Genomic DNA, 27022 nt, shown 5'->3' with positions numbered 1-27022 from the left:
CAATAAATATATATATATATATATATATATTTTTTTTTTTTTTGAATCCAATATAATATTTATATATCTCACATAATACACCCTTATATACTATTGATCATTTTATCATATATATATATATATGTTATTATTTTTTTAATATTAAATAATAGTCATATAACAGTTATGGAATCAATAAATAAAATATAAATATCTAATTTTTTACTCAATAATTAATTAATGAATATAAAGAAACATAACCCGTGAATATCCATATATAGGATCGGAGCCAGCAATCCTTAATTTTCTGAATAAAATCAATCCTTGAAAATTTAAAATAATCTCGTAACGACTCCCTCCAAGTCTTTAAAGCTAATGAAAGTGACGATGGCAGTTATGGCAGTCCCACTTCACCAATAACAAATCCAACAGCCTTTTAAATGTGCACGTCAAACACTCCACAGATAATTTATGCTGTGAAAACTGCATGGCTATGTAAAACCACGCGACGGGGCCAGCTGGCCAGAGGAAATATGAAAGTGATCCGTTTATCGTACACGAAAAAGAAGACTACATTCAAATATCTAAAAGAGCAGCAGGCAAGTCCAAAGCTGGTGTTACACTCACAAATTATACAAATTACCCCATACTCAATTTTTTATTTATAATTATGATGATATAATTAATTATATTTTTGCATTTATGGTTGGCATTTCTGTGTCGTATGCGATAAAACTGCAGAAGCACAAGTACACAATCTAGAAGCCATCCAAGTGATATTTTGCTTTCTGGGTTTGCTTCTTGGTTCATATTTTTCTCTTTTGTAGAAAGCGGAGAGTGGCAGTTTTTCTTTGGAATTTGGAGTGATTCTTGGGTTTGTTTTTTAGCTTTTTTTGTTGGATTTTTAGCTATTTTCAAGTACATGGTGTCCTTGAGTTTCTTTCTCTGCTAATTTTTGGTATTTGAAAGAAGTCCCATGTTGGTCAATTTCTGAAACTTGAAAAAGGTCTAACAGTTCTGGTAAAAGGGTGCCGTCGTATCAGTCTTGATTGTTTGAGTGGACACTCTAATGCATTTTAGCATCGTGGTTCTTTTCAAGTGCTAGTAGAAAGTCCCAAGTTGTTCAACTGGTGAATCCTAAAAGGAATTCTGAGTTATCTGTAAGATAGTGTGCTGGGTTAACAACATTCCAAGAGATTTCTGTTCATTTGTGTCTCCTTCTGTTGGCAATTACTTAGAAAAGGGTTCTGATATTTTCTAAGAGGTGCTGGGCAATACATATAGCTTTGATAAGTTCATTTCTTATACAACCCATGACATCAGTTGTTAGTTCTCAGGCAATGTATTGTTTTTTCTCAACTCCAGAGATTACTCCTAGGTTTCGAGTGAGAGTTCAAAGTGGTAGCGGTGGTGGTAACTCAAAAGTATCGCCATCTGATTCCGCTCTAGTGATTGGAGAGAAAGATAAAAAATTCGGGGGTCGAATTGATTCATGGAATGCGAGCTTAAAGTGTGGGATTAAGAAAAAGAGCGTTAAAGATGTTATTTCAAGTGACTTGGATGTCTTGTGGGATGACGGTTATGGGACCAAGACTGCGAAGGATTTTTTTGAAGGAGCCAAGGAGATGATTAGGCCTGACGGGGGGCCTCCCCGGTGGTTTTGCCCTAACGACTGTGGGCAGCCTTTAAAAGATTCTCCAATTCTTCTGTTTTGCCCTGGTAATTATTGTCTTCGCTGTGGTAAACTCTTACATGAAATTTAACTTAGATACAAGGTTTCCAAACTATGAATACATGTTAAAAGAAGGACTGGATTTCTAGTTTCTGAGTATCTAGTTTCCAACGAGTTGTTTTGCTCTTCAATATTTTATTTAAAATCTTTGGAATTCCTCATTTAGGTATGTGATTTTTGAGATTTTTATTAAATACAGTGCTATTTTTTTTTTGTATTCGTGCATGCAGGGATTGTTGGTGTTGGCTTGGCCCTGACTTTGCATCATAAAGCTCTCGGGAAGTAAGTTTTTGTTATTTCTTACTGCATGACAATCGCGATGACTATTATTGTTGTTTTTGGACCATCAACTTGTTAAATGTTCATTGGAAATGTTGACACAAAAGCTAGTTCAAATCACACTGTGTGAGAACCTCAAATAGGTGCTCACAGTGCTGAAAAGGTTTTGTTCTGCTCTGTGATGATATTTCCCAAACCCTACTGTTGTCTATAACTTTTCCACCTGAAAATTCACATCAACAGGGTGTAGCTTCCGAATTCCTGTCCTAAGAGTTTTGTCAAACTGCAGGGTGTTTGAAGTCAGGTGCCTTCATATTCCAGTGAATGATCGAACACCATTTGAAGGTTTTAACCTTTCATCAGATTACTTGATTGAGTTATTTAAAAGTTAAACTAAAATCTCAGCCAACTGTGCTTGCCTTTTCTTCTATCACTTGTGATGGTTAGATCTTCTAATTCTTCAGAAATTGCACTTTACTTGCATGTGCTGTCCTCATCCTCATACCTTTATGTTGGGTTTTGCCTTCTGGCTATCCTCTTCCACTGAGGAAACATCGTTCTCTATCCATGCTTTAAGTGGATTTTTTTTTGCATGAAGGGCTGGTGAAATTTGTCGAAGAAACAGTGAGGCTAGAGCATGCCTCATCTCCAAATAAGCCAATTTATCTAGTGGGGGATTCCTTCGGGGGATGTCTTGTTCTTGCTGTTGCTGCTCGTAATCCTGAAATTGACCTTGTAGTGATACTAGCTAACCCAGGTCAGTTTCCAGATATGCAGCAATTTGTTCACTCATCTTCTTGATGACTTCTTCATAGAACACTTTGGTTGGTGCTCCTTGCTGTTGTCTGACTTGTTAGCCCTTTTATTTTAGCTACATCATTTGACAGGTCACAGCTTCGACCCCTGATCCCCCTTTGGGAGGCGTTGCCTGATGGATTATACAATGCACTTCCATATCTTCTTAGCTTTGTTATGGGTATATATGATCTGTTGCTCCATTATTTCATTTATTATTTTGTTACAGAATTAGATTTTGTTACTACTTAAACACATTCCAATTCCTGTCATTGTATTGAACAATATGCTACTAGTATTTTTAAACCAGACAGATTTATCATGATTTTACTTTAGTTCTTCTACTCTGAAAAAATTGTTTGGATCTCCTCCTTTTTTCTTCAGAAAACATGATTACCTTGTTTCAAATGCCTTCTTATAAAAGCTTTTTTCCCTGGAAGTTGAAACTTTCTTTAATAACTTTTTTCTGTCAGTTATCTTGTTAAGCTGTGATTGTCATCATTCAGTGGTATTGTTTTGTGATTTCAAATTGCTTCACTGTTGCTATTTACCCTCTCTCTCTGTTTTTTTCCTTACACTAGGTAATCCAGTGGAGATGGCAAGGGTCAATATTGACTATAGACTACCTCCCAGATTACAAATTGAACAATTGTTTCAGAATCTCATTGCTTTGCTACCTCATCTTTCTGTAAGAAATGAAGATAGCACTGCCTAGCCTTTTACACGTTATATTTTATTAAATTTAAGAAACCAATAAGATTTTATATCTGTTATAATCTTCTATTTTGATATAATATGCTGAAGATCTTAAACACACACTGAAAGATGTAATATTGTCATAAAAAATGATTCTAATAGGCAAAAGCAGGATAGGTTGTGCATAGTCATCTGCTGCATGACTCTGTCTAATTCATTGTATCATATGATAAATTCCCCATTATATATTTTCCAATTGCTCTTCTGCGTTGAACTTGATTATGACTCTATTGCTAGCACAATATGCGTCTATACAGTCTCTAGCATTGACAGACTGGATCTTCTCATGGTACCTGCTTTTGCACATCAGCCAAATGGTGCAATGTACTTCTTTTGGTTATCTTAATTAGATATAACAAATCTTCATGTGCCTTCAGCTTGTTGTCCTGCTATTCATTTTTTCCTCAACTCTTTATTTCTTTTTCCGAGGCCATGAACTGATGTTAAAATGTTCCAGGATTTGGTTGATATAATTCCCAAGGACACTCTTATTTGGAAGTTGAAACTGCTCAAATCAGCGGCTTCTTATGCTAATTCCAGGCTTCATGCTGTGAAAGCTGAAGTGCTAGTCCTGTCAAGGTCTTTATTCTTCCGAGTTTTTATTCTTGTTCCTTTGCATCCCAGGCACAATTTTATTGCTTCTCTTTTCCATATGTATGTTTTTCAAAAGCCCTTCAGAATATTCTCTCTAGTTCTTTCTATGTCGTGATTTCATCACTAATCACTCTGCATCTCTAATTGCTAATTCTATGTTACATGTTTTTTACTATAGAAGTGACCTAGTGCATGGAAAATTTAACAACTGACTAATGAAAGCATAGCATCCTATCTAGCGTGATGCTCTAATAATTTCCCACCAGCACCGTTCTCTTTTTCTCATCTTCATGTGGTTGATAGCCAGCAGATTCAAGTTTCATTATCATTTACACAGAAATCTCGGCACATACCTTAAAAGAAACTGTCTTTGCAATGCCCTAAAAATCGCTGAAGGTTCTTAGCTTCATACTTGAGTTATTTTAGTTGCTACCATGAAGAGGACAGCTTTTAACTATAGAATATGCATTCCAGGCTTATCAACATGAATTGAATATTTGTACTCATTTATGTAATTGTTTTAGCACAACTGTATGCTGCGACCTGCAATGAAATATCCAGTTACTAAGTTAGGTTGACATGTTTATGTATTGCAGGAAATATGTTCTTTAACCCGAATTTCTTTTCATGCTTGGTTTTCTTTGAGACGGGTTATGGAAATCTGGTCGAGGAGTTTTAAAGTTGATCTTTTATTTGTCTTTTAGTGGAAATGATCACATGCTTCCTAGTGGAGATGAAGCTCAGCGTCTGAAAAGAACATTAAAGAATTGCACAGTTCGTTATTTCAAGGACAATGGTCATAATATTTTAATGGTATGTGACAATAAGTGGTTGTATCTATATTTGTGTCTGATTTAAGTGGAAGCATGTACATGTGGGTACTTAGATGATGTGTGATTCTCCACAATTCATTTCGAGAGCACAACAAAATTCTAATCTGTTTAATGCGAATCATCATCTTAGTCTTAGCTATTGAGTAAAGATATCATCCTTTTAACCGACCAGTGTCAGTACCATGTCAACTAGCTATCATGCATACCAGACCCAGTGATTCTTATAATACGGTGACCAGGAATGAGAGCCTATTATCCTGTGCTCTGAAACTCCTTAACTCAGGAGTTTCAGAAAATAGTTCTATCTTGAGAAACCACTAAGGCAGCCTGGTAGCCTGCCTACCAGCAGGTAACAATGCCTTTCTGAATAAGTTTGAGTGTATTCTGCAGCCAAGTTCTTGACATGTTCAGAATGCAGCTGCTTTTGTTTCTTTTCACATAAATGCCTTTTCAGTTTATGACCAATCCTTGCTCCCCATATTTGAAGTTGTCAAAACAGTTGAGCACTAGCTGAAAGATTCAAGGTCTCAAATTTCACTCACTTCCCTTTCAAAATTGAGAAGTCGGATTATCTTCTAGATATAAGAATGGCGATGATTATCCTCTCTGACCACCCTTTTTGTGGAAAAATTCAGAAAGTAATTCTGTTTTTCTGCCAAGTGTCATCTTCTTTGATGCTCAATGACCCGTCTTTCCCTCCATTAGCACTTGCCATGAAGCTGGTTATTCTTTGTTGACATGGCATGATAGTTGTACTTGTATGCAATGTTCTGAGATAAATTCTGCCACTGGTTTTCTGACTTTCGGAAGATGGGAGTTTATTTAGGGTTATATCTTATTATCAAGGTGGTCTCCATCCGTGTAATAGCCGCCCCTTCCCTTGATCCCCAATTTGATAACAATTTCCCCTACGCAGAATGAATGGAAATGGTTTTCTCGTACAGTGTTATCAATATAAATTAGAACTTATAATATTTAGCTGGTACATTGAACGATGTTATGTTCATAAGAAAGGACTTTAATACTCCTCAACCTGCCTTTCTAATGTGTCAGATATTGGGCCATTAACATTTGTCTGTACTCATATTCTCAGGATGAGGCTTTCGGTCTTTCATTTCTATATGCTATGGGAAGACTGCTTTATAACTGGTTTTCTCCTGTTTCTGTTCTTCTCTGTGATGGTACAGGAAGGTGGTGTTAATTTTCTTGCTGTCATTAAAGGTACTGGAAAATACCGTCGTTCAAGGAGGATTGATTTGGTCTTAGACTTTATTCCACCAAGCATGTCAGAATTCAAACAAGGATATGATGAAGTATTTGGGTAATTCAGCAGAGCAATTTTGTACACAGTTCTCTTAATTGTTACATATATGTTCTTAATGAAAACTTCTGGATATGAACATTTGATATGCTTAGATCTGATTTACTAAGACTTAAGTTTATGACTAAATTTAAAATAAGATCACATTAGGTTTGATCCTGGTAAAGCTAGAGCCTCTTTCCATGAAATCTGGCATCCTGCCTGGCTTTTGCAACGTGCATCAAGCAGATCCTTCCTAATTTCTAAACACTTTCTGTTTCTTTATCCCTTCTCATTTGATTTTGTCTAAATCTTGGCTCTACTATAAACATCGTCTTGCACAAAAAAAAATAAAAATGATTGTTTTGAGAAAGTCTATCGAAATCTCAGGTTGGTCTTGGTTGATTTCTCACATCTTATGAGCATATATATTCTGTAGCTAAGGTAGCTCCTAAAAGAATTGTTGATATATTCTGGAAATCATATTTATGTTTGAAGTTAATTGATCATGATATGTGTATTGGGGCGACTCCTGTCTCCTTGGGCTATACCCCAGCTTGATGCTTCCAGCCTAGGCTTTGGCCACATGCCATCATGAACAGCTAGTCTATCTTGCAAACTTGCATCCAGCACATATATTTGTTTATCTATGGTTCAAGATTATAACACAATCGTTTGAATTTCAGGTTGTTACGCTTTGCTACTGGTTCTGCCATGTTCTCAACTTTGAATGACGGAAAGATAGTGAAAGGTCTTCATGGGGTTCCAAATGAAGGTCCTGTCTTATTAGTTGGCAACCACATGTTGATGGGACTTGAAATTTATTCCCTTGTCCCAGAATTCTTGAGAGAGAAAAATATTATGGTTCGTGTTGTAGTGCATCCAGTTGTATTTAGGGAAAGGCAGGGGGTTTCATCTCCTGAATTTTCTTTAGCTGATTGGATGAAAGTAATGGGTGCAGTACCTGTCACAGCCAGCAATCTTTTCAACTTGCTGTCAACAAAATCTCATGTGCTTCTTTATCCTGGAGGAGCCCGAGAAGCCCTTCATAACAGGGTAAGCCAATTTCCTTGTGTCAAATTTCAACAAATTTATTTATTTTTTTGGCAAGCTGAAAATCATATTTTTCAAGCGAAATTTTCTTATCATCAAAGTATTTGCTTTATTTCTTTGTTGGAAATTAGATGTAAGCAAGAGGATATAGTGTAAAAGTTTGGAAATCATTTCTTATTCAGAGTGTTATGCAGCCAAGATTGGTAGACTAATGTTTAGCACTTCATACATGTAAGGTGGCTTGTATTTCTTTCCATAATCTTCATGGATGATGTCTCACCACCGCTATTGTTAACAGCACCAGTATCACCTCCCGACTGCATAGAGCAACTTTTTTTTTGCCACCAGCAAAAGCACCATATTCTTATCCCTACCAAAACTTTATTATAACAGTAGCTTCATCGTCATCTTTCTCTATTACCATCACACTCTATGTTTCTTCAACCTTATTATGCTGCTGCTGCCACCATCAGACCACCTATTTCATATATTAAAAAGTTTGTTAAGTAACTAAAACAATAAGAAGTGGAATTCAAGTTTCTGTGGTTATTAGTTTATAGACTGTGCAAATACTAAGACTTCAAACTATTGGAACTAGGTTTCATATGGCTTCCATGTTAGAAATTGTGGTAAATATTATGGTATATAGTAACTGATGAGAGCTTTGTTACGTGGCTTCTGTTGTAATCTAACTTTTAGCATCTCTTGGAGAGATTCATATTAGGTTATTAATGGTAGGGCCAAATTTTTTGTACTTGGCTTGAATGCTTTTTAGGTGAATTTCTTGAGGATGGTTTGTTTAAAATATCAGTGGCATGTTCTGTTGCATTCATACAAAAAGTTGTAGGTGACATGGTGCATAAGCATAAGAACTTTAACTCAAGCGAGTTTCAAAATCATTGAGATTCTGTTTCTGAGATTCCCAGGCAGCAGCATATTTTTAATGGATGAAATTGTACAAGTAGCAGGCAAGAAGGGTGCCAAAAGGAGTACAAATTATTCCTTTTAATCATGCGCTTAGGCTGTTGAAGTAGGAAGGCTTAATAGTGCTCACCAGTCACCAGTAGACAGTGAAATTACACTATGAATAGCTTCCCAAGCACAAATCTTTTCCTTGTCTAATGTTTTTTTTTTTTTTGCATTAAATTTTCGACTGGTATATCCTTCAAATTCAGTTTCATGTTTATGTATATATGCCATTGTTACTGCTATCATTTACAAACTGCTAGGCCATTGATTTCATCCTTACTAATTTATAAAGAAGACTTGAGGTAAGATAAAGGCATTTACCATGAAACAGGAGCCACTCTTGTGCTGCTAAGTATTTTGCCATAACCTTTTCTTTAGATTTATTTATGTATTGTTTATTTCTTTTTATTGGCCAAAAGCTTGTTTTTTTCCTTTTTTTTTCAATTACAAAGCTTTTGCAATTTACAGGGTGAAGAATATAAGCTGTTTTGGCCCGATCAACAAGAATTTGTGAGAATGGCAGCAAGGTTTGGGGCTACAATTGTACCATTTGGAACTGTAGGAGAAGATGATGTAGCAGAAGTAAGACCTTTTTTTTGCCACATATTATTATATATTTTGTCATGGATCCTTATTCTGTTGATCCGTTCTTTTTTTTTGCTGTGTTATTTCCTCAATATCTGTTTACCTAAAGGCTAACTTGGGAAAAATAGAAGGAAAAAAACCTATATCTTTGAAGCAGAAATTTGTTAAAATGCACATTATCTCTCAGAAATTTGGCAAACAAATCCGGTAGCTTGAGCATTTTATATGCTCTTATTATGCAAGTTATGCACTGTGTATGTCCCAAAGTCTGGTTGAGATGTGCATTTCTGATACTTTCCACTTAAATTCTTGCTCCTCTCCAAAGATTTCCATGAACTTTCCCTTTCTTCCATATTTGAACTTGAGATTGCAATCGAATTTCTCCGCATTTTATTTTATTTTTAAAAATTAGTTTCTATGGATTTTGCAGTTGGTTCTTGATTACAATGACTTCATGAAAATCCCAGTGGTCAATGACTACATCAGAGACGCTAATCGTAATTCCATAAGACTAAGGTGATTATTCTCCCTGCAATGCTGTGTACTCATTGCATGGTTGTAGAAGTCAAGCTAACATAAGAATCTAGAGCTACTTGTTGATACATTTTTGTTGACAAAGAACTTTATGTATGCTTATAGGGATAAGAGTAAAGGGGAGGTTGCCAACCAAGAACTATATCTCCCAGGTATTCTGCCAAAGGTTCCGGGCCGCTTTTATTTTCTATTCGGAAAGCCTATAGAAACAAAGGACCGAAAGGAAGAGATCCTTGAAGACAGAGAAAATGCAAACCAGTTATACCTGCACATAAAATCTGAAGTTGAACGTTGCATTGCTTATCTTTTGAAGAAACGAGAGGAGGATCCTTACAGGAGTATCGTTGATAGAACAGTGTATCGTGCTTTACATTCTCCTTTGCATGAAGTTCCAGCATTTGACCCTTAAAAAATGGCCACAGTCTCGCAGCAGCCTCCCTTGATAGAACAGTGTATCGTGCTTTACATTCCCAGATCACTTCACAGGATTTTTTTTTCACAGCATCACAAGAGAAAAAAAAAAGAATAAGTCAAGATTAATTTACCAATTTATTTTAATTATAATGTCTAGGTTGTTAGGATATTGCCATTTGTGGCAATACCCCACCACCAAGCAAGTGGAAGCACCACTAGTGCCACAATTAGTGGCATGCTTTAAGGCTATATTGGCCCCTCCATGTTGACCATATTTGCCTATAAAAAAGGCATGTTTGTGAGAGCAAAATGAGAGGGTTGAGAGAGAGAGAACGTGAGTGTGTGTAAAAGAATAGAGAGAAAGAGAGAGCTGCAATGGCTGCAGCCTTGCTGCCATTGCAGCAGCTGCAACAGCTGTGTGTGAGAGCTGGGAGTAGAGTAGAGTGGACGTAATCCTCCTCCTCCATGTATTTATTGTATCCTTTCTCTATCTCTAATAAAATGAACCTCTCCCGTGGATGTAGGCGATTTGCCGAACCACGTAAAATATTGTGTCAGTGTGCTTAGCCTCCTATGGGCAACTATCAGAACACCACCGATCCGCGCATAGGGGAGCCGGAATCCCCAACAATTGGTATCAGCGCACATGGTTTAAAGGGGTGTTTGATTTTGCTCAAAAATGAAAGTTGTCAAAATTGTGTTTTGACCATACCACTGTGTAGAGGAGGAAGAGACGAAGCCACTGTTGAAAACCGCGTCGAAATCGGACGTCGGAAACGGCCGTACGCGCCGTCACGCTCCGGTAGGGTGGCTGGCCACGCGCACAGACGCGCGCCACGCGTCTTCTTCGCCCGGATGGGCTGACCCGACCCGAATACCAGACGACCCGACTGGCGTGCCAAACCCGGATGAGTATGACGTCATCATGACGTAATCATTGCGTCAGCATGCCATGTCAGCGCCAGTCAGCTGACACGTCAGCACGGTGGGACCCACCTGCCACGTCACCAGCCGCGAGCCGAGCTGCGCCGAGCCGAGCTGCGCCGAGCCGAGTTGAGCCGAGCCAAGTTGAGCTGAGCCGAGCTGCAAGCCGAGGGATAAGATTCTGTGCAGCGGAGTCTACGTGCAACCGGATCTGAGATTGAATCTGGGCCGTTTATCAGGCCAGAATTGTTTTGATCAAATCTTAGCCGTCTGAAATCCGATTTGGACGATTTCAGACTTGTTTCCAGCTAATTTGATCTTTCCGGATGCAATGGTATGGTCCGATCATTGAAATTTGAGACCAAAAATGGAGGTGGTGAATTAACGAAAGAGATTGCCCGATGAGGAGGCATCTGAAGGTCATCATGGTGGTCGATGGAGATGAAGAAGAAGAAGGTGCACATGTTTGCCCAATTACATGTGCTGAACTGCTAAGTGGAGAAATTTTAATTGCCTTGAGGGAAGGCAAAATTGGGACACTCTGGACACCCGATCAAGTGGACAATTAGAGGTGTAGAGTGAAAATTGATGAAGACCAATCTTGATGAATCTAAGCACTGGTAGTCTCGCCAGATGTTGAGAAATGATGTATTAAACCAGTATTTTCAGATCACTTGTAAATGAAAGCCGCAACAAAGCTAGCAAATGGTTGTATATATGGAAAGACAGTACGATGGATAGATATGGCCTAAGAAGTTATGTCTAGGAGATTGGGTTTTAAGCGGGACCAGTGTGACCCCTCCAATCTTTCCTGGGAACTTGCTTAGTGGAAAGATTATCCATACGGTACTATTTTCGTATATATAGCAGTTTGTAATGAAACGGTTGAAGACTAGCAAGACGACGTCACAAGGGAACAGTTGGGTTCCGTATGTTCAAGGATATGATGGAGTGATGATTTCTCCAAAGAAGTTAGATTCGGTGACTGTGATTTCTCGAGGGGAGAATTGATGAAGACCCTGATAATGGAAGAGAAATACAGCAAGGGGATAAAGATTGGCACCCTATTTTGACTTGGACAGGTGTTATGACAGGATGAGCTGCTGTCAAACATAAGCAAGGAATATGGAGAAATCTGGAGAACAGAAATTGCACGAGAGCACACGGAGATTGTACAGGAGTACCCGTAGGATCCAACAAGGTACTGCAATGAGACAACAGATGCAAGGAGAAGAAGTGTTCCCAGATGAAGCTCAGAGCAGAGACTATATAGAAGTTGTACAACAGGAAGTCTCTTATGCTCTTGATGAAGACAACAGGCGAAGACATTTCCAATGCATGCAAGGATGGAAAGAGAGCTGTTGCAGAAGCACCTAATTGAGGGGGTGCAAACGCCTGTGATAAAAGGCGACCGCCTATGATGAAAGGCGAAGACACCAAAGAGAGTTGGTGTAGTTGGAGCTGTCAAGCAGAAAGACACAGAAGCTCCAAACATAGAAATCGAGGTGGAGAATTGCGAGGAGTATACCGCAACTTTCTTTTTCTATGTAGTCAGTGGCAGTAATCTCTCCCATAGTGCACATGGTGGTAGAGAATTTTGGAGCCACTTTAAAGCATCTCAGCTGAAGGAGGATGCGACCGCCCCATGACAACGGGCGAAGACACCTTAGAGAAGGTGTGAGGGCCTTGATATAAGCCCAAGATCAGACCGCCCCATGACAACGGGTGAAGACACTTTAGAAAAGGTGTGAGGGCCGCGATAAGAGCCCCATTTCAGACCGCCGCATGACGACGAGCGGAGACACCTAAGGATAAGGTGTGTGGGCCACGATATGAGCCCAGTTCAGAACGCCCCAAAGCCAATGTGATGGCTAGATATAAGTGGACAGGTGTATGGATAGCCAATGAAGTGGCTATGATGAGTATGGAGACAAATGCATGATTGACTTTTATGGATATTGCCCCCATGCTAAAGATCAATGAGCTAGAAGACATTTGCCTTGGACAATAAGTGGGTGACTTGTGGAGCATTAAGACGCGGCTGCTATGAAGAAGTAGAGGGCATGCGCAGGTTCCGGGAACGAGTTGACTCTTGTCAAGGTGGTGAGCTCGGTAATGGCATTGTAATACTCAGAGTATGAAGACAGATATGGATCAACCTTTAATGGGCTGCCCCCATGGTTAAAGGTGGAGAGCTACCTGGACTCTTGAGACTAAGAGCGAGAGACTCACGGAGAAGTAAGGCGTGGTTCTTAGGGTGGAACAGAGAGCAGGCGCAACTCCTGGATGAGTAGACTCTTGGAAGAGTGGTGAGCTTGTGATCACACTGAGATACTCAGATAATGACTGTCGCACTTGGGAATATTCTGTTTGAGGGGGTGTTGTAAGCCTTGGTGTAAGGCTTGAAAAATCATTCCGGACCGAGTATGATTGATACGCTCGAAGGGGAATGTTGTGTTGAAGATGCTCTCAGAATGGTAAGCTTGGAAAAGATGCAGAATGCAAGCTTGTGCTGAAGAAGCAAGAGGACAATTGCCCACACAAATAGCAAAGGGGGTGATTGTTAGGATATTGCCATTTGTGGCAATACCCCACCACCAAGCAAGTGGAAGCACCACTAGTGCCACAATTAGTGGCATGCTTTAAGGCTATATTGGCCCCTCCATGTTGACCATATTTGCCTATAAAAGAGGCATGTTTGTGAGAGCAAAATGAGAGGGTTGAGAGAGAGAGAACGTGAGTGTGTGTAAAAGAATAGAGAGAAAGAGAGAGCTGCAATGGCTGCAGCTGCAACAGCTGTGTGTGAGAGCTGGGAGTAGAGTAGAGTGGATGTAATCCTCCTCCTCCATGTATTTATTGTATCCTTTCTCTATCTCTAATAAAATGAACCTCTCCCGTGAATGTAGGCAATTTGCCGAAGCACTTAAAATATTGTGTCAGTGTGCTTAGCCTCCTATGTGCAACTATCAGAACACCACCGATCCGCGCATAGGGGAGCCGGAATCCCCAACATAGGTTAATTTTGGATAAGGTTCTGTGTATATATCATGATTAAATTTCTTCGCGGTCAAGAACAAATTATTAGATGAATTTAATTTATCATGAGTTTACTTGCATAAACTCTGTGCAACCTGCTATAAAATGATCGTGCAGTGCAGGACCAAAATTATAAAATTTCCCTTCCTAGCATGACATCTATATTTAGAGTCTAATGATCTCTTTCGATTCCAAACCCAGATAATAACAGGAGTAAACCCATTCATCAATCACCTAAAAACCATATGATTAGAGAAAATGTGATACTGGTCAGATAAAGAACCACTGAGATATTTACCCCATAGCAGGTAATTGTAAGAACCTTACACCTAAAACCCAGAACTTTATGATAGTGGCTGCGAAAGCTTTTCCTATCATGTCAAACCAAACTATACTCCTCGATGGGTCCTTCCTTAAAGCTGAACTTCATGAAAACAGTTTGGCTAAGAAGACTTGATCCAGCTTTTCATACCCTGCTGCCAGACGACGGCTGAAAAGGGTGAAGACTTTCAGTGCAGTGCTTACATTCTTGCTTTTGTTAAACTATCTCCAGCCCTCCTAGCTACTCCATGCTCCAGCAATAACAATCAATATGTTAACCCACGAATACCAAGCTATATATCTTATTTTGTTGGTTTTTCTCATATTATGACTGATATTACTAATTTCCATTTTGTTTTTGTTTTTGCCTGACAATTAATGGTCTATCTATAAACCATAGAGTTGATTCACTGCTCTAAAGCACCGGCTGCGTGATAAACATGTACAGATGGTTTTCTAAGTCCTTTTTGTGATTCGTATAGCTAACCAGGCTCCTTTCTGTGCGTGTTTCTCATTGTCTTTTGTTTGACGTCAATTTCTTAAAAAAATCATACTAGGGAGGAACAAAAAAAACTTAAAAATCACCGCATGAAATCTACGACAAAAAAATTATCCTGTCAGCTATTCCAATTCTTAAATTTTTTCATTCCATCAACAATTCTCAGTACTGATATAATATTAAAAATTACTTTTCAATGATGATTTACGGATTCCATCAATAATTTTTAATATCAACAATTTCTTTCTTAAATGTTGACAGAATATCCTGTCAGTATTCTCCATTTTTATGGTAGCGGAACATGCATATCAAAACCAAGGATAGTTACAGATTTCACCAAGCAAGGAGATGCATAGCAATTTAATCTAAACTCAATGAATACCACCATTTAAATTGATTTTATCTAAAGAAATAAGTTTTTTAAAATAATTATATTACTTGAAAAATAATAAATACGGTATAAATTTTATAAAACCTGACTTAAAATCCGACTCCAATAAATATATATATATATATTTTTTAATCCAATATAATATTTATATATCTCACATAATACACACTTATATACTATTGATCATTTTATCATATATATATATATATGCTATTATTTTTTTAATATTAAATAATAGTCATATAACAGTTATGGAATCAATAAATAAAATATAAATATCTAATTTTTTACTCAATAATTAATTAATGAATATAAAGAAACATAACCCGTGAATATCCATATATAGGATCGGAGCCAGCAATCCTTAATTTTCTGAATAAAATCAATCCTTGAAAATTTAAAATAATCTCGTAACGACTCCCTCCAAGTCTTTAAAGCTAATGAAAGTGACGATGGCAGTTATGGCAGTCCCACTTCACCAATAACAAATCCAACGGCCTTTTAAATGTGCACGTCAAACACTCCACAGATAATTTATGCTGTGAAAACTGCATGGCTATGCAAAACCACGCGACGGGGCCAGCTGGCCAGACCATAGCCAGAGGAAATATGAAAGTGATCCGTTTATCGTACACGAAAAAGAAGACTACATTCAAATATCTAAAAGAGCAGCAGGCAAGTCCAAAGCTGGTGTTACACTCACAAATTATACAAATTACCCCATACTTAATTTTTTATTTATAATTATGATGATATAATTAATTATATTTTTGCATTTATGGTTGGCATTTCTGTGTCGTATGCGATAAAAATGCAGAAGCACAAGTACACAATCTAGAAGCCATCCAAGTGATATTTTGCTTTCTGGGTTTGCTTCTTGGTTCATATTTTTCTCTTTTGTAGAAAGCGGAGAGTGGCAGTTTTTCTTTGGAATTTGGAGTGATTCTTGGGTTTGTTTTTTAGCTTGTTTTGTTGGATTTTTAGCTATTTTCAAGTACATGGTGTCCTTGAGTTTCTTTCTCTGCTAATTTTTGGTATTTGAAAGAAGTCCCATGTTGGTCAATTCGTGAATCTTGAAAAAGGTCTAAAAGTTCTGGTAAAAGGGTGCCGTCGTATCAGTCTTGATTGTTTGAGTGGACACTCTAATGCATTTTAGCATCGTGGTTCTTTTCAAGTGCTAGTAGAAAGTCCCAAGTTGTTCAACTGGTGAATCCTAAATGGAATTCTGAGTTATCTGTAAGATAGTGTGCTGGGTTAACAAGATTCCAAGAGATTTCTGTTCATTTGTGTCTCCTTCTGTTGGCAAGTACTTAGAAAAGGGTTCTGATATTTTCTAAGAGGTGCTTGGCAATACATATAGCTTTGATAAGTTCATTTCTTATACAACCCATGACATCAGTTGTTAGTTCTCAGGCAATGTATTGTTTTTTCTCAACTCCAGAGATTACTCCTAGGTTTCGAGTGAGAGTTCAAAGTGGTAGCGGTGGTGGTAACTCAAAAGTATCGCCATCTGATTCCGCTCTAGTGATTGGAGAGAAAGATAAAAAATTCGGGGGTCGAATTGATTCATGGAATGCGAGCTTAAAGTGTGGGATTAAGAAAAAGAGCGTTAAAGATGTTATTTCAAGTGACTTGGATGTCTTGTGGGATGACGGTTATGGGACCAAGACTGCGAAGGATTTTTTTGAAGGAGCCAAGGAGATGATTAGGCCTGACGGGGGGCCTCCCCGGTGGTTTTGCCCTACCGAGTGTGGGCAGCCTTTAAAAGATTCTCCAATTCTTCTGTTTTGCCCTGGTAATTATTGTCTTCGCTGTGGTAAACTCTTATACGAAATTTAACTTAGATACAAGGTTTCCAAACTATGAATACATGTTAAAAGAAGGACTGGATTTCTAGTTTCTGAGTATCTAGTTTCCAACGAGTTGTTTTGCTCTTCAATATTTTATTTAAAATGTTTGGAATTCCTCATTTAGCTATGTGATTTTTGAGATTTTTATTAAATACAGTGCTATTTGTTTTTTGTATTCGTGCATGCAGGGATTGTTGGTGTTGGCTTGGCCCTGACTTTGCATCATAAAGCTCTCGGGAAGTAAGTTTCGTTATTTCTTACTTCATGACAATATGACTATTATTGTTGTTTTTAGACTATCAACTTGTTAAATGTTCATTGGAAATGTTGACACAAAAGTTAGTTCAAATCACACTGTGTGAGAACCTCAAATAGGTGCTCACCGAACTGAAAAGGTTTCGTTCTGCTCTGAGATGATATTTCTCAAACCCTACTCTTGTCGATAACTTTTCCACCTGAAAATTCACATCAACAGGGTGTAGCTTCCGAATTCCTGTCCTCTTATCTAAAACTGCTTGAGCCAGTTTAAATTTTTTGCATTCGGCTTTATGAAAATCACTAGTGCATGCTTTTATGCACATATATAATCTGGATATGGATTGGCAAAAGGAGCCACCTATGTTTTAAGTCAAGTGCATTCCTCTTCTTGCGCTCATTTTCTTGTTATTTGTGGGTAGAGTTTTTCCTTGTGTGGTTTCTGGTCATCTTGTGGACTAGAACCTGGTAAAGTAGCAGTATTATGAAAAGTGGTCAAAGTTTTTAACTAGTCAATGCACATCACTGATGATTGACTTTCGCATTTCATTCTGCTATTTTTAGCTCAGCTAAATAGGTGGCTTACACCTTAGAGTTTTGTCAAACTGCAGGGTGTTTGAAGTCAGGTGCCTTCATATTCCAGTGAATGATCGAACACCATTTGAAGGTTTTAACCTTTCATCAGATTACTTGATTGAGTTATTTAACAGTTAAACTAAAATCTCAGCCAACTGGGCTTGCCTTTTCTTCTATCACTTGTGATGGTTAGATCTTCTAATTCTTCAGAAATTGCACTTTACTTGCATGTGCTGTCCTCATCCTCATACCTTTATGTTGGGTTTTGCCGTCTGGCTATCCTCTTCCACTGAGGAAACATCGTTCTCTATCCATGCTTTAAGTGGATTTTTTTTGCATGAAGGGCTGGTGAAATTTGTCGAAGAAACAGTGAGGCTAGAGCATGCCTCATCTCCAAATAAGCCAATTTATCTAGTGGGGGATTCCTTCGGGGGATGTCTTGTTCTTGCTGTTGCTGCTCGTAATCCTGAAATTGACCTTGTAGTGATACTAGCTAACCCAGGTCAGTTTCCAGATATGCAGCAATTTGTTCACTCATCTTCTTGATGACTTCTTCATAGAACACTTTGGTTGATGCTCCTTGCTGTTGTCTGACTTGTTAGCCCTTTTATTTTAGCTACATCATTTGACAGGTCACAGCTTCGACCCCTGATCCCCCTTTGGGAGGCGTTGCCTGATGGATTATACAATGCACTTCCATATCTTCTTAGCTTTGTTATGGGTATATATGATCTGTTGCTCCATTATTTCATTTATTATTTTGTTACAGAATTAGATTTTGTTACTACTTAAACACACTCCAATTCCTGTCATTGTATTGAACAATATGCTACTAGTATTTTTAAACCAGACAGATTTATCATGATTTTACTTTAGTTCTTCTACTCTGAAAAAATTGTTTGGATCTCCTCCTTTTTTCTTCAGAAAACATGATTACCTTGTTTCAAATGCCTTCTTATAAAATCTTTATTCCCTGGAAGTTGAAACTTTCTTTAATTACTTTTTTCTGTCAGTTATCTTGTTAAGCTGTGATTGTCATGATTCAGTGGTATTGTTTTGTGATTTCAAATTGCTTCACTGTTGCTATTTACCCTCTCTCTCTGTTTTTTTCCTTACACTAGGTAATCCAGTGGAGATGGCAAGGGTCAATATTGAATATAGACTACCTCCCAGATTACAAATTGAACAATTGTTTCAGAATCTCATTGCTTTGCTACCTCATCTTTCTGTAAGAAATGAAGATAGCACTGCCTAGCCTTTTACACATTATATTTTATTAAATTTAAGAAACCAATAAGATTTTATATCTGTTATAATCTTCTATTTTGATATAATATGCTGAAGATCTTAAACACACACTGAAAGATATAATATTGTCATAAAAAATGTTGTGCATAGTCATCTGCTGCATGACTCTGTCTAATTCATTGTATCATGATAAATTCCCCATTATATATTTTCCAATTGCTCTTCTGCGTTGAACTTGATTATGACTCTATTGCTAGCACAATATGCGTCTATACAGTCTCTAGCATTGACAGACTGGATCTTCTCATGGTACCTGCTTTTGCACATCAGCCAAATGGTGCCATGTACTTCTTTTGGTTATCTTAATTAGATATAACAAATCTTCATGTGCCTTCAGCTTGTTGTCCTGCTATTCATTTTTTCCTCAACTGTTTATTTCTTTTTCCGAGGCCATGAACTGATGTTAAAATGTTCCAGGATTTGGTTGATATAATTCCCAAGGACACTCTTATTTGGAAGTTGAAACTGCTCAAATCAGCGGCTTCTTATGCTAATTCCAGGCTTCATGCTGTGAAAGCTGAAGTGCTAGTCCTGTCAAGGTCTTTATTCTTCCGAGTTTTTATTCTTGTTCCTTTGCATCCCAGGCACAATTTTATTGCTTCTCTTTTCCATATGTATGTTGTTCAAAAGCCCTTCAGAATATTTTCTCTCTAGTTCTTTCCGTGTCTTGATTTCATCACTAATCCCTCTGCATCTCTAATTGCTAATTCTATGTTACATGTTTTTTACTATAGAAGTGACATAGTGCATGGAAAATTTAACAACTGACTAATGAAAGCATAGCATCCTATCTAGCGTGCTGCTCTAATAATTTCCCACCAGGACCCTTCTCTTTTTCTCATCTTCATGTGGTTGATAGCCAGCAGATTCAAGTTTCATTATCATTTACACAGAAATCTCGGCACATACCTTAAAAGAAACTGTCTTTGCAATGCCCTAAAAATCGCTGAAGGTTCTTAGCTTCATACTTGAGTTATTTTAGTTGCTACCATGAAGAGGACAGCTTTTAACTATAGAATATGCATTCCAGGCTTATCAACATGAATTGAATATTTGTACTCATTTATGTAATTGTTTTAGCACAACTGTATGCTGCGACCTGCAATGAAATATCCAGTTACTAAGTTAGGTTAACATGTTTATGTATTGCAGGAAATATGTTCTTTAACCCGAATTTCTTTTCATGCATGGTTTTCTTTGAGATGGGTTATGGAAATCTGGTCAAGGAGTTTTAAAGTTGATCTTTTATTTGTCTTTTAGTGGAAATGATCACATGCTTCCTAGTGGAGATGAAGCTCAGCGTCTGAAAAGAACATTAAAGAATTGCACAGTTCGTTATTTCAAGGACAATGGGCATAATATTTTAATGGTATGTGACAATAAGTGGTTGTATCTATATTTGTGTCTGATTTAAGTGGAAGCATGTACATGTGGGTACTTAGATGATGTGTGATTCTCCACAATTCATTTCGAGAGCACAACAAAATTCTAAATCTGTTTAATGCGAATCATCATCTTAGTCTTAGCTATTGGGTAAATATATCATCCTTTTAACCGACCAGTGTCAGTACCATGTCAACTAGCTATCATGCATACCAGACCCAGTGATTCTTCTAATACGGTGACCAGGAATGAGAGCCTATTATCCTGTGCTCTGAAACTCCTTAACTCAGGAGTTTCAGAAAATAGTTCTATCTTGAGAAACCACTAAGGCAGCCTGGTAGCCTGCCTACCAGCAGGTAACAATGCCTTTCTGAATAAGTTTGAGTGTATTCTGCAGCCAAGTTCTTGACATGTTCAGAATGCAGCTGCTTTTGTTTCTTTTCACATAAATGCCTTTTCAGTTTATGACCAATCCTTGCTCCCCATATTTGAAGTTGTCAAAACAGTTGAGCACTGGCTCAAAGATTCAAGGTCTCAAATTTCACTCACTTCCCTTTCAAAATTGAGAAGTCGGATTATCTTCTAGATATAAGAATGGCGATGATTATCCTCTCTGACCACCCTTTTTGTGGAAAAATTCAGAAAGTAATTCTGTTTTTCTGCCAAGTGTCATCTTCTTTGATGCTCAATGACCCGTCTTTCCCTCCATTGGCACTTGCCATGAAGCTGGTTATTCTTTGTTGACATGGCATGATAGTTGTACTTGTATGCAATGTTCTGAGATAAATTCTGCCACTGGTATTCTGACTTTCGGAAGATGGGAGTTTATTTAGGGTTATATCTTATTATCAAGGTGGTCTCCATCCGTGTAATAGCCACCCCTTCCCTTGATCCCCAATTTGATAACAATTTCCCCTACGCAGAATGAATGGAAATGGTTTTCTCGTACAGTGTTATCAATATAAATTAGAACTTATAATATTTAGCTGGTACACTGAACGATGTTATATTGATAAGAAAGGACTTTAATACTCCTCAACCTGCCTTTCTAAGGTGTCAGATATTGGGCCATTAGCATTTCTCTGTACTCATATTCTCAGGATGAGGCTTTCGGTCTTTCATTTCTATATGCTATGGGAAGACTGCTTTATAACTGGTTTTCTCCTGTTTCTGTTCTTCTCTGTGATGGTACAGGAAGGTGGTGTTAATTTGCTTACTGTCATTAAAGGTACTGGAAAATACCGTCGTTCAAGGAGGATTGATTTGGTCTTAGACTTTATTCCACCAAGCATGTCAGAATTCAAACAAGGATATGATGAAGTAATTGGGTAATTCAGCAGAGCAATTTTGTACACAGTTCTCTTAATTGTTACATATATGTTCTTAATGAAAACTTCTGGATATGAACATTTGATATGCTTAGATCTCATTTACTAAGACTTAAGTTTATGACTAAATTTAAAATAAGATCACATTAGGTTTGATCCTGGTCAAGCTAGAGCCTCTTTCCATGAAATCTGACATCCTGCCAGGCTTTTGCAACGTGCATCAAGCAGATCCTTCCTGATTTCTAAACACTATCTGTTTCTTTATCCCTTCTCATTTGATTTTGTCTAAATCTTGGCTCTACTATAAACATCCTCTTGCACAAAAATAAAAAAAAAATGATTGTTTTGAGAAAGTCTATTGAAATCTCAGGTTGGTCTTGGTTGATTTCTCACATCTTATGAGCATATATATTCTGTAGCTAAGGTAGCTCCTAAAAGAATTGTTGATATATTCTGGAAATCATATTTATGTTTGAAGTTAATTGATCATGATATGTGTATTGGGGCGACTCCTGTCTCCTTGGGCTATACCCCAGCTTGATGCTTCCAGCCTAGGCTTTGGCCACATGCCATCATGAACAGCTAGTCTATCTTGCAAACTTGCATCCAGCACATATATTTGTTTATCTATGGTTCAAGATTATAACACAATCGTTTGAATTTCAGGTTGTTACGCTTTGCTACTGGTTCTGCCATGTTCTCAACTTTGAATGACGGAAAGATAGTGAAAGGTCTTCATGGGGTTCCAAATGAAGGTCCTGTCTTATTAGTTGGCTACCACATGTTGATGGGACTTGAAGTTTATTCCCTTGTCCCAGAATTCTTGAGAGAGAAAAATATTATGGTTCGTGGTGTAACACATCCAGTTGTATTTAGGGAAAGGCAGGGGGTTTCATCTCCTGAATTTTCTTTAGCTGATTGGATGAAAGTAATGGGTGCAGTACCTGTCACAGCCAGCAATCTTTTCAACTTGCTGTCAGCAAAATCTCATGTGCTTCTTTATCCTGGAGGAGCCCGAGAAGCCCTTCATAACAGGGTAAGCCAATTTCCTTGTGTTAAATTTCAACAAATTTTTTTTTTTGGCAAGCTGAAAATCATATTTTTCAAGCGAAATTTTCTTATCATCAAAGTATTTGCTTTATTTCTTTGTTGGAAATCAGATGTATGCAAGAGGATATAGTGTAAAAGTTTGGAAATCATTTCTTATTCAGAGTGTTATGCAGCCAAGATTGGTAGACTAATGTTTAGCACTTCATACATGTAAGGTGGCTTGTATTTCTTTCCATAATCTTCATGGATGATGTCTCACCACCGCTATTGTTAACAGCACCAGTATCACCTCCCGACTGCATAGAGCACCTTTTTTTGTGCCACCAGCAAAAGCACCATATTCTTATCCCTACCAAAACTTTATTATAACAGTAGCTTCATCGTCATCTTACTCTATTACCATCACACTCTATGTTTCTTCAACCTTATTATGCTGCTGCTGCCACCATCAGACCACCTATTTCATATATTAAAAAGTTTGTTAAGTAACTAAAACAATAAGAAGTGGAATTCAAGTTTCTGTGGTTATTAGTTTATAGACTGTGCAAATACTAAGACTTCAAACTATTGGAACTAGGTTTCATATGGCTTCCATGTTAGAAATTGTGGTAAATATTATGGTATATAGTAACTGATGAGAGCTTTGTTACGTGGCTTCTGTTGTAATCTAACTTTTAGCATCTCTTGGAGAGATTCATATTAGGTTATTAATGGTAGGGCCAAATTTTTTGTACTTGGCTTGAATGCTTTTTAGGTGAATTTCTTGAGGATGGTTTGTTTAAAATATCAGTGGCATGTTCTGTTGCATTCATACAAAAAGTTGTAGGTGACATGGTGCATAAGCATAAGAACTTTAACTCAAGCGAGTTTCAAAATCATTGAGATTCTGTTTCTGAGATTCCCAGGCAGCAGCATATTTTTAATGGATGAAATTGTACAAGTAGCAGGCAAGAAGGGTGCCAAAAGGAGTACAAATTATTCCTTTTAATCATGCGCTTAGGCTGTTGAAGTAGGAAAGCTTAATAGTGCTCACCGGTCACCAGTAGACAGTGAAATTACACTATGAATAGCTTCCCAAGCACAAATCTTTTCCTTGTCTAATGTTTTTTTTTTTTTGCATTAAATTTTCGACTGGTATATCCTTCAAATTCAGTTTCATGTTTATGTATATATGCCATTGTTACTGCTATCATTTACAAACTGCTAGGCCATTGATTTCATCCTTACTAATTTATAAAGAAGACTTGAGGTAAGATAAAGGCATTTACCATGAAACAGGAGCCACTCTTGTGCTGCTAAGTATTTTGCCATAACCTTTTCTTTAGATTTATTAATGTATTGTTTATTTCTTTTTATTGGCCAAAAGCTTGTTTTTTTCCTTTTTTTTTCAATTACAAAGCTTTTGCAATTTACAGGGTGAAGAATATAAGCTGTTTTGGCCCGATCAACAAGAATTTGTGAGAATGGCAGCAAGGTTTGGGGCTACAATTGTACCATTTGGAACTGTAGGAGAAGATGATGTAGCAGAAGTAAGACCTTTTTTTTGCCACATATTTTATATATTTTGTCATGGATCCTTATTCTGTTGATCCGTTCTTTTTTTTTGCTGTGTTATTTCCTCAATATCTGTTTACCTAAAGGCTAACTTGGGAAAAATAGAAGAAAAAAAAACCCATATCTTTGAAGCAGAAATTTGTTAAAATGCACATTATCTCTCAGAAATTTGGCAAACAAATCCGGTAGCTTGAGCATTTTATATGCTCTTATTATGCAAGTTATGCACTGTGTATGTCCCAAAGTCTGGTTGAGATGTGCATTTCTGATACTTTCCACTTAAATTCTTGCTCCTCTCCAAAGATTTCCATGAACTTTCCCTTTCTTCCTTATTTGAACTTGAGATTGCAATCGAATTTCTCCGCATTTTATTATATTTTAAAAAAATTCATTTCTTTGGATTTTGCAGTTGGTTCTTGATTACAACGACTTCATGAAAATCCCAGTGATCAATGACTACATCAGAGACGCTAATCGTAATTCCATAAGACTAAGGTGATTATTCTCCCTGCAATGCTGTGTACTCATTGCATGGTTGTAGAAGTCAAGCTAACATAAGAATCTAGAGCTACTTGTTGATACATTTTTGTTGACAAAGAACTTTATGTATGCTTATAGGGATAAGAGTAAAGGGGAGGTTGCCAACCAAGAACTATATCTCCCAGGTATTCTGCCAAAGGTTCCGGGCCGCTTTTATTTTCTATTCGGAAAGCCTATAGAAACAAAGGACCGAAAGGAAGAGATCCTTGAAGACAGAGAAAATGCAAACCAGTTATACCTGCACATAAAATCTGAAGTTGAACGTTGCATTGCTTATCTTCTGAAGAAACGAGAGGAGGATCCTTACAGGAGTATCGTTGATAGAACAGTGTATCGTGCTTTACATTCTCCTTTGCATGAAGTTCCAGCATTTGACCCTTAAAAAATGGCCAGAGTCTCGCAGCAGCCTCCCTTGATAGAACAGTGTATCGTGCTTTACATTCCCAGATCACTTCACAGGATTTTTTTTTCACAGCATCACAAGAGAAAAAAAAAAGAATAAGTCAAGATTAATTTACCAATTTATTTTAATTATAATGTCTAGGTTATTTTTGGATAAGGTTCTGTGTATATATCACGATTAAATTTCTTCGCGGTCAAGATCAAATTATTAGATGAATTTAATTTATCATGAGTTTACTTGCATAAACTCTGTGCAACCTGATCATTTTAATGATCGTGCAGTGCAGGATCAAAATTATAAAAATTTCCCTTCCTAGCATGACATCTATATTTAGAGTCTAATGATCTCTTTCGATTCCAAACCCAGATAATAACAGGAGTAAACCCATTCATCAATCACCTAAAAACCATATGATTAGAGAAAATGTGATAATAAGAACCACTGAGATATTTACCCCATAGCAGGTAATTGTAAGAACCTTACACCTAAAACCCAGAACTTTATGATAGTGGCTGCGAAAGCTTTTCCTATCATGTCAAACCAAACTATACTCCTCGATGGGTCCTTCCTTAAAGCTGAACTTCATGAAAACAGTTTGGCTAAGAAGACTTGATCCAGCTTTTCATACCCTGCTGCCAGACGACGGCTGGAAAGGGTGAAGACTTTCAGTGCAGTGCTTACATTCTTGCTTTTGTTAAACTATCTCCAGCCCTCGTAGCTACTCCATGCTCCAGCAATAACAATCAATATGTTAACCCACGAATACCAAGCTATATATCTTATTTTGTTGGTTTTTCTCATATTATGACTGATATTACTAATTTCCATTTTGTTTTTTGTTTTTGCCTGACAATTAATGGTCTATCTATAAACCATAGAGTTGATTCACTGCTCTAAAGCACCGGCTGCGTGATAAACATGGAGAGACGGCTGCTCATTTTTGTGCGTGTTTCGCATGCAATCCCATTGTCTTTTGTCTCAATTCTATTGACGTAAATTTCTTAAAATATCATACTTGAAAGGAAAAAAATTAAAATAAAAATCACCACATGTAATGTACGATAAAAGATTAATTTTAATAAAATAATTTTTTATTCCTTTTCCGTACATTTTGCTATGTTCTTTGTATAGGTTTTTGACACCCAAATACATCCTTTTTATTTTCTTTTTTTTGGCATAGTGATACATTCAAACAACTGTTCTAAAACCAGGCATGACGGGTTGGTCTATAATTTTGGTGACCTGATGTTTATACTAGGTTAGGGTTCAATAAAATTAGATAGAGAATTGACTTCGTTAAAAACCCGGGTTGGTTCGTGATTTGGTCCACTCAAATAAAACTCAGTCAAAACCTATTAATTTTATTTTAAAAAATAATATTATTTTTATTTTTAATAAAATTAAAGAAATTAAGTTGAACCGGATTAAATTTGGTCAATTTACTAAACCTATAACTTAGAATTAGCCCTGGATGAAGTTTAAAAACTATGCCGCCAACCCCTTCCTAATTTAAGAATCCACTACCCTCTTTTTAATAAAGCTAAAGTATATGAACTCAAGTGCTAGTACTAAACTTGAAAGTCTTGGATTCCAGAGAAAATATAAAACTTTAAAGAAAAAAAATTTGTGGTTGGTTTTTTTTTTTTTTTGATTCATATAGATATTTATCGGATCTTGAACTACACAATGAAGGATAGCCGTCCATCATTATGTAATTATAATTGAAAAATTATATTTATATAAAAAAAAAGTTAATGAATTTATGATCATTACGTTAAATC

The 27022-nt window shown here is 37.2% G+C and overlaps 2 protein-coding genes across 5 annotated transcripts; both read left to right on the top strand.

Annotated features, from left to right (window-relative positions):
- The first annotated feature begins 579 nt into the window (after positions 1–579).
- LOC7473917 (phytyl ester synthase 1, chloroplastic) lies at positions 580–25466 on the top strand. 4 transcript variants are annotated; one of them, XM_052446374.1, is made up of 14 exons: positions 580–1243; positions 16335–16789; positions 17033–17084; positions 17711–17766; positions 18019–18177; positions 18292–18396; positions 18797–18903; positions 19401–19522; positions 20244–20352; positions 21561–21694; positions 22361–22730; positions 24160–24273; positions 24708–24793; positions 24917–25466. In XM_052446374.1, the coding sequence occupies exons 2-14, from the start codon at positions 16384–16386 to the stop codon at positions 25218–25220; spliced, it is 2124 nt and encodes a 707-aa protein (XP_052302334.1). In that variant the 5' UTR covers positions 580–1243; positions 16335–16383; the 3' UTR covers positions 25221–25466. The 4 variants fall into 4 exon arrangements, with proteins under 4 accessions (XP_052302334.1, XP_052302335.1, XP_052302333.1 ...); XM_052446375.1 differs by having other exon boundaries at positions 582–1243; positions 16436–16789; XM_052446376.1 differs by lacking the exon at positions 580–1243 and adding an exon at positions 15763–16334 and having other exon boundaries at positions 16436–16789.
- On the top strand, positions 1242–9938 carry LOC18110994 (phytyl ester synthase 1, chloroplastic). Its single transcript, XM_024583264.2, has 13 exons — positions 1242–1698; positions 1942–1993; positions 2280–2335; positions 2589–2747; positions 2862–2966; positions 3367–3473; positions 3999–4120; positions 4840–4948; positions 6156–6289; positions 6955–7324; positions 8759–8872; positions 9306–9391; positions 9515–9938. The coding sequence occupies exons 1-13, from the start codon at positions 1293–1295 to the stop codon at positions 9816–9818; spliced, it is 2124 nt and encodes a 707-aa protein (XP_024439032.2). The 5' UTR covers positions 1242–1292; the 3' UTR covers positions 9819–9938.
- Positions 25467–27022: the final 1556 nt, after the last annotated feature.

The sequence above is a fragment of the Populus trichocarpa genome, chromosome 13, assembly GCF_000002775.5.
Source record: "Populus trichocarpa isolate Nisqually-1 chromosome 13, P.trichocarpa_v4.1, whole genome shotgun sequence".
NCBI lineage: Eukaryota > Viridiplantae > Streptophyta > Magnoliopsida > Malpighiales > Salicaceae > Populus > Populus trichocarpa.
This window is presented reverse-complemented; position numbering and strand designations above follow the sequence as displayed.

What these genes read in the sequence shown, in the direction of transcription:
- LOC7473917 (XM_052446374.1), top strand. Translation starts at nt 16,384, where the DNA reads ATGACATCAGTTGTTAGTTCTCAGGCAATGTATTGTTTTTTCTCAACT. An exon ending in AATTCTTCTGTTTTGCCCTG is followed by an intron (nt 16,790 to 17,032) that starts GTAATTATTGTC and finishes TCGTGCATGCAG; the next exon opens with GGATTGTTGGTGTTGGCTTG. An exon ending in TGATCGAACACCATTTGAAG is followed by an intron (nt 17,767 to 18,018) that starts GTTTTAACCTTT and finishes TTTTGCATGAAG; the next exon opens with GGCTGGTGAAATTTGTCGAA.
- LOC18110994 (XM_024583264.2), top strand. Translation starts at nt 1,293, where the DNA reads ATGACATCAGTTGTTAGTTCTCAGGCAATGTATTGTTTTTTCTCAACT. An exon ending in AATTCTTCTGTTTTGCCCTG is followed by an intron (nt 1,699 to 1,941) that starts GTAATTATTGTC and finishes TCGTGCATGCAG; the next exon opens with GGATTGTTGGTGTTGGCTTG. An exon ending in GAGAAGCCCTTCATAACAGG is followed by an intron (nt 7,325 to 8,758) that starts GTAAGCCAATTT and finishes TGCAATTTACAG; the next exon opens with GGTGAAGAATATAAGCTGTT.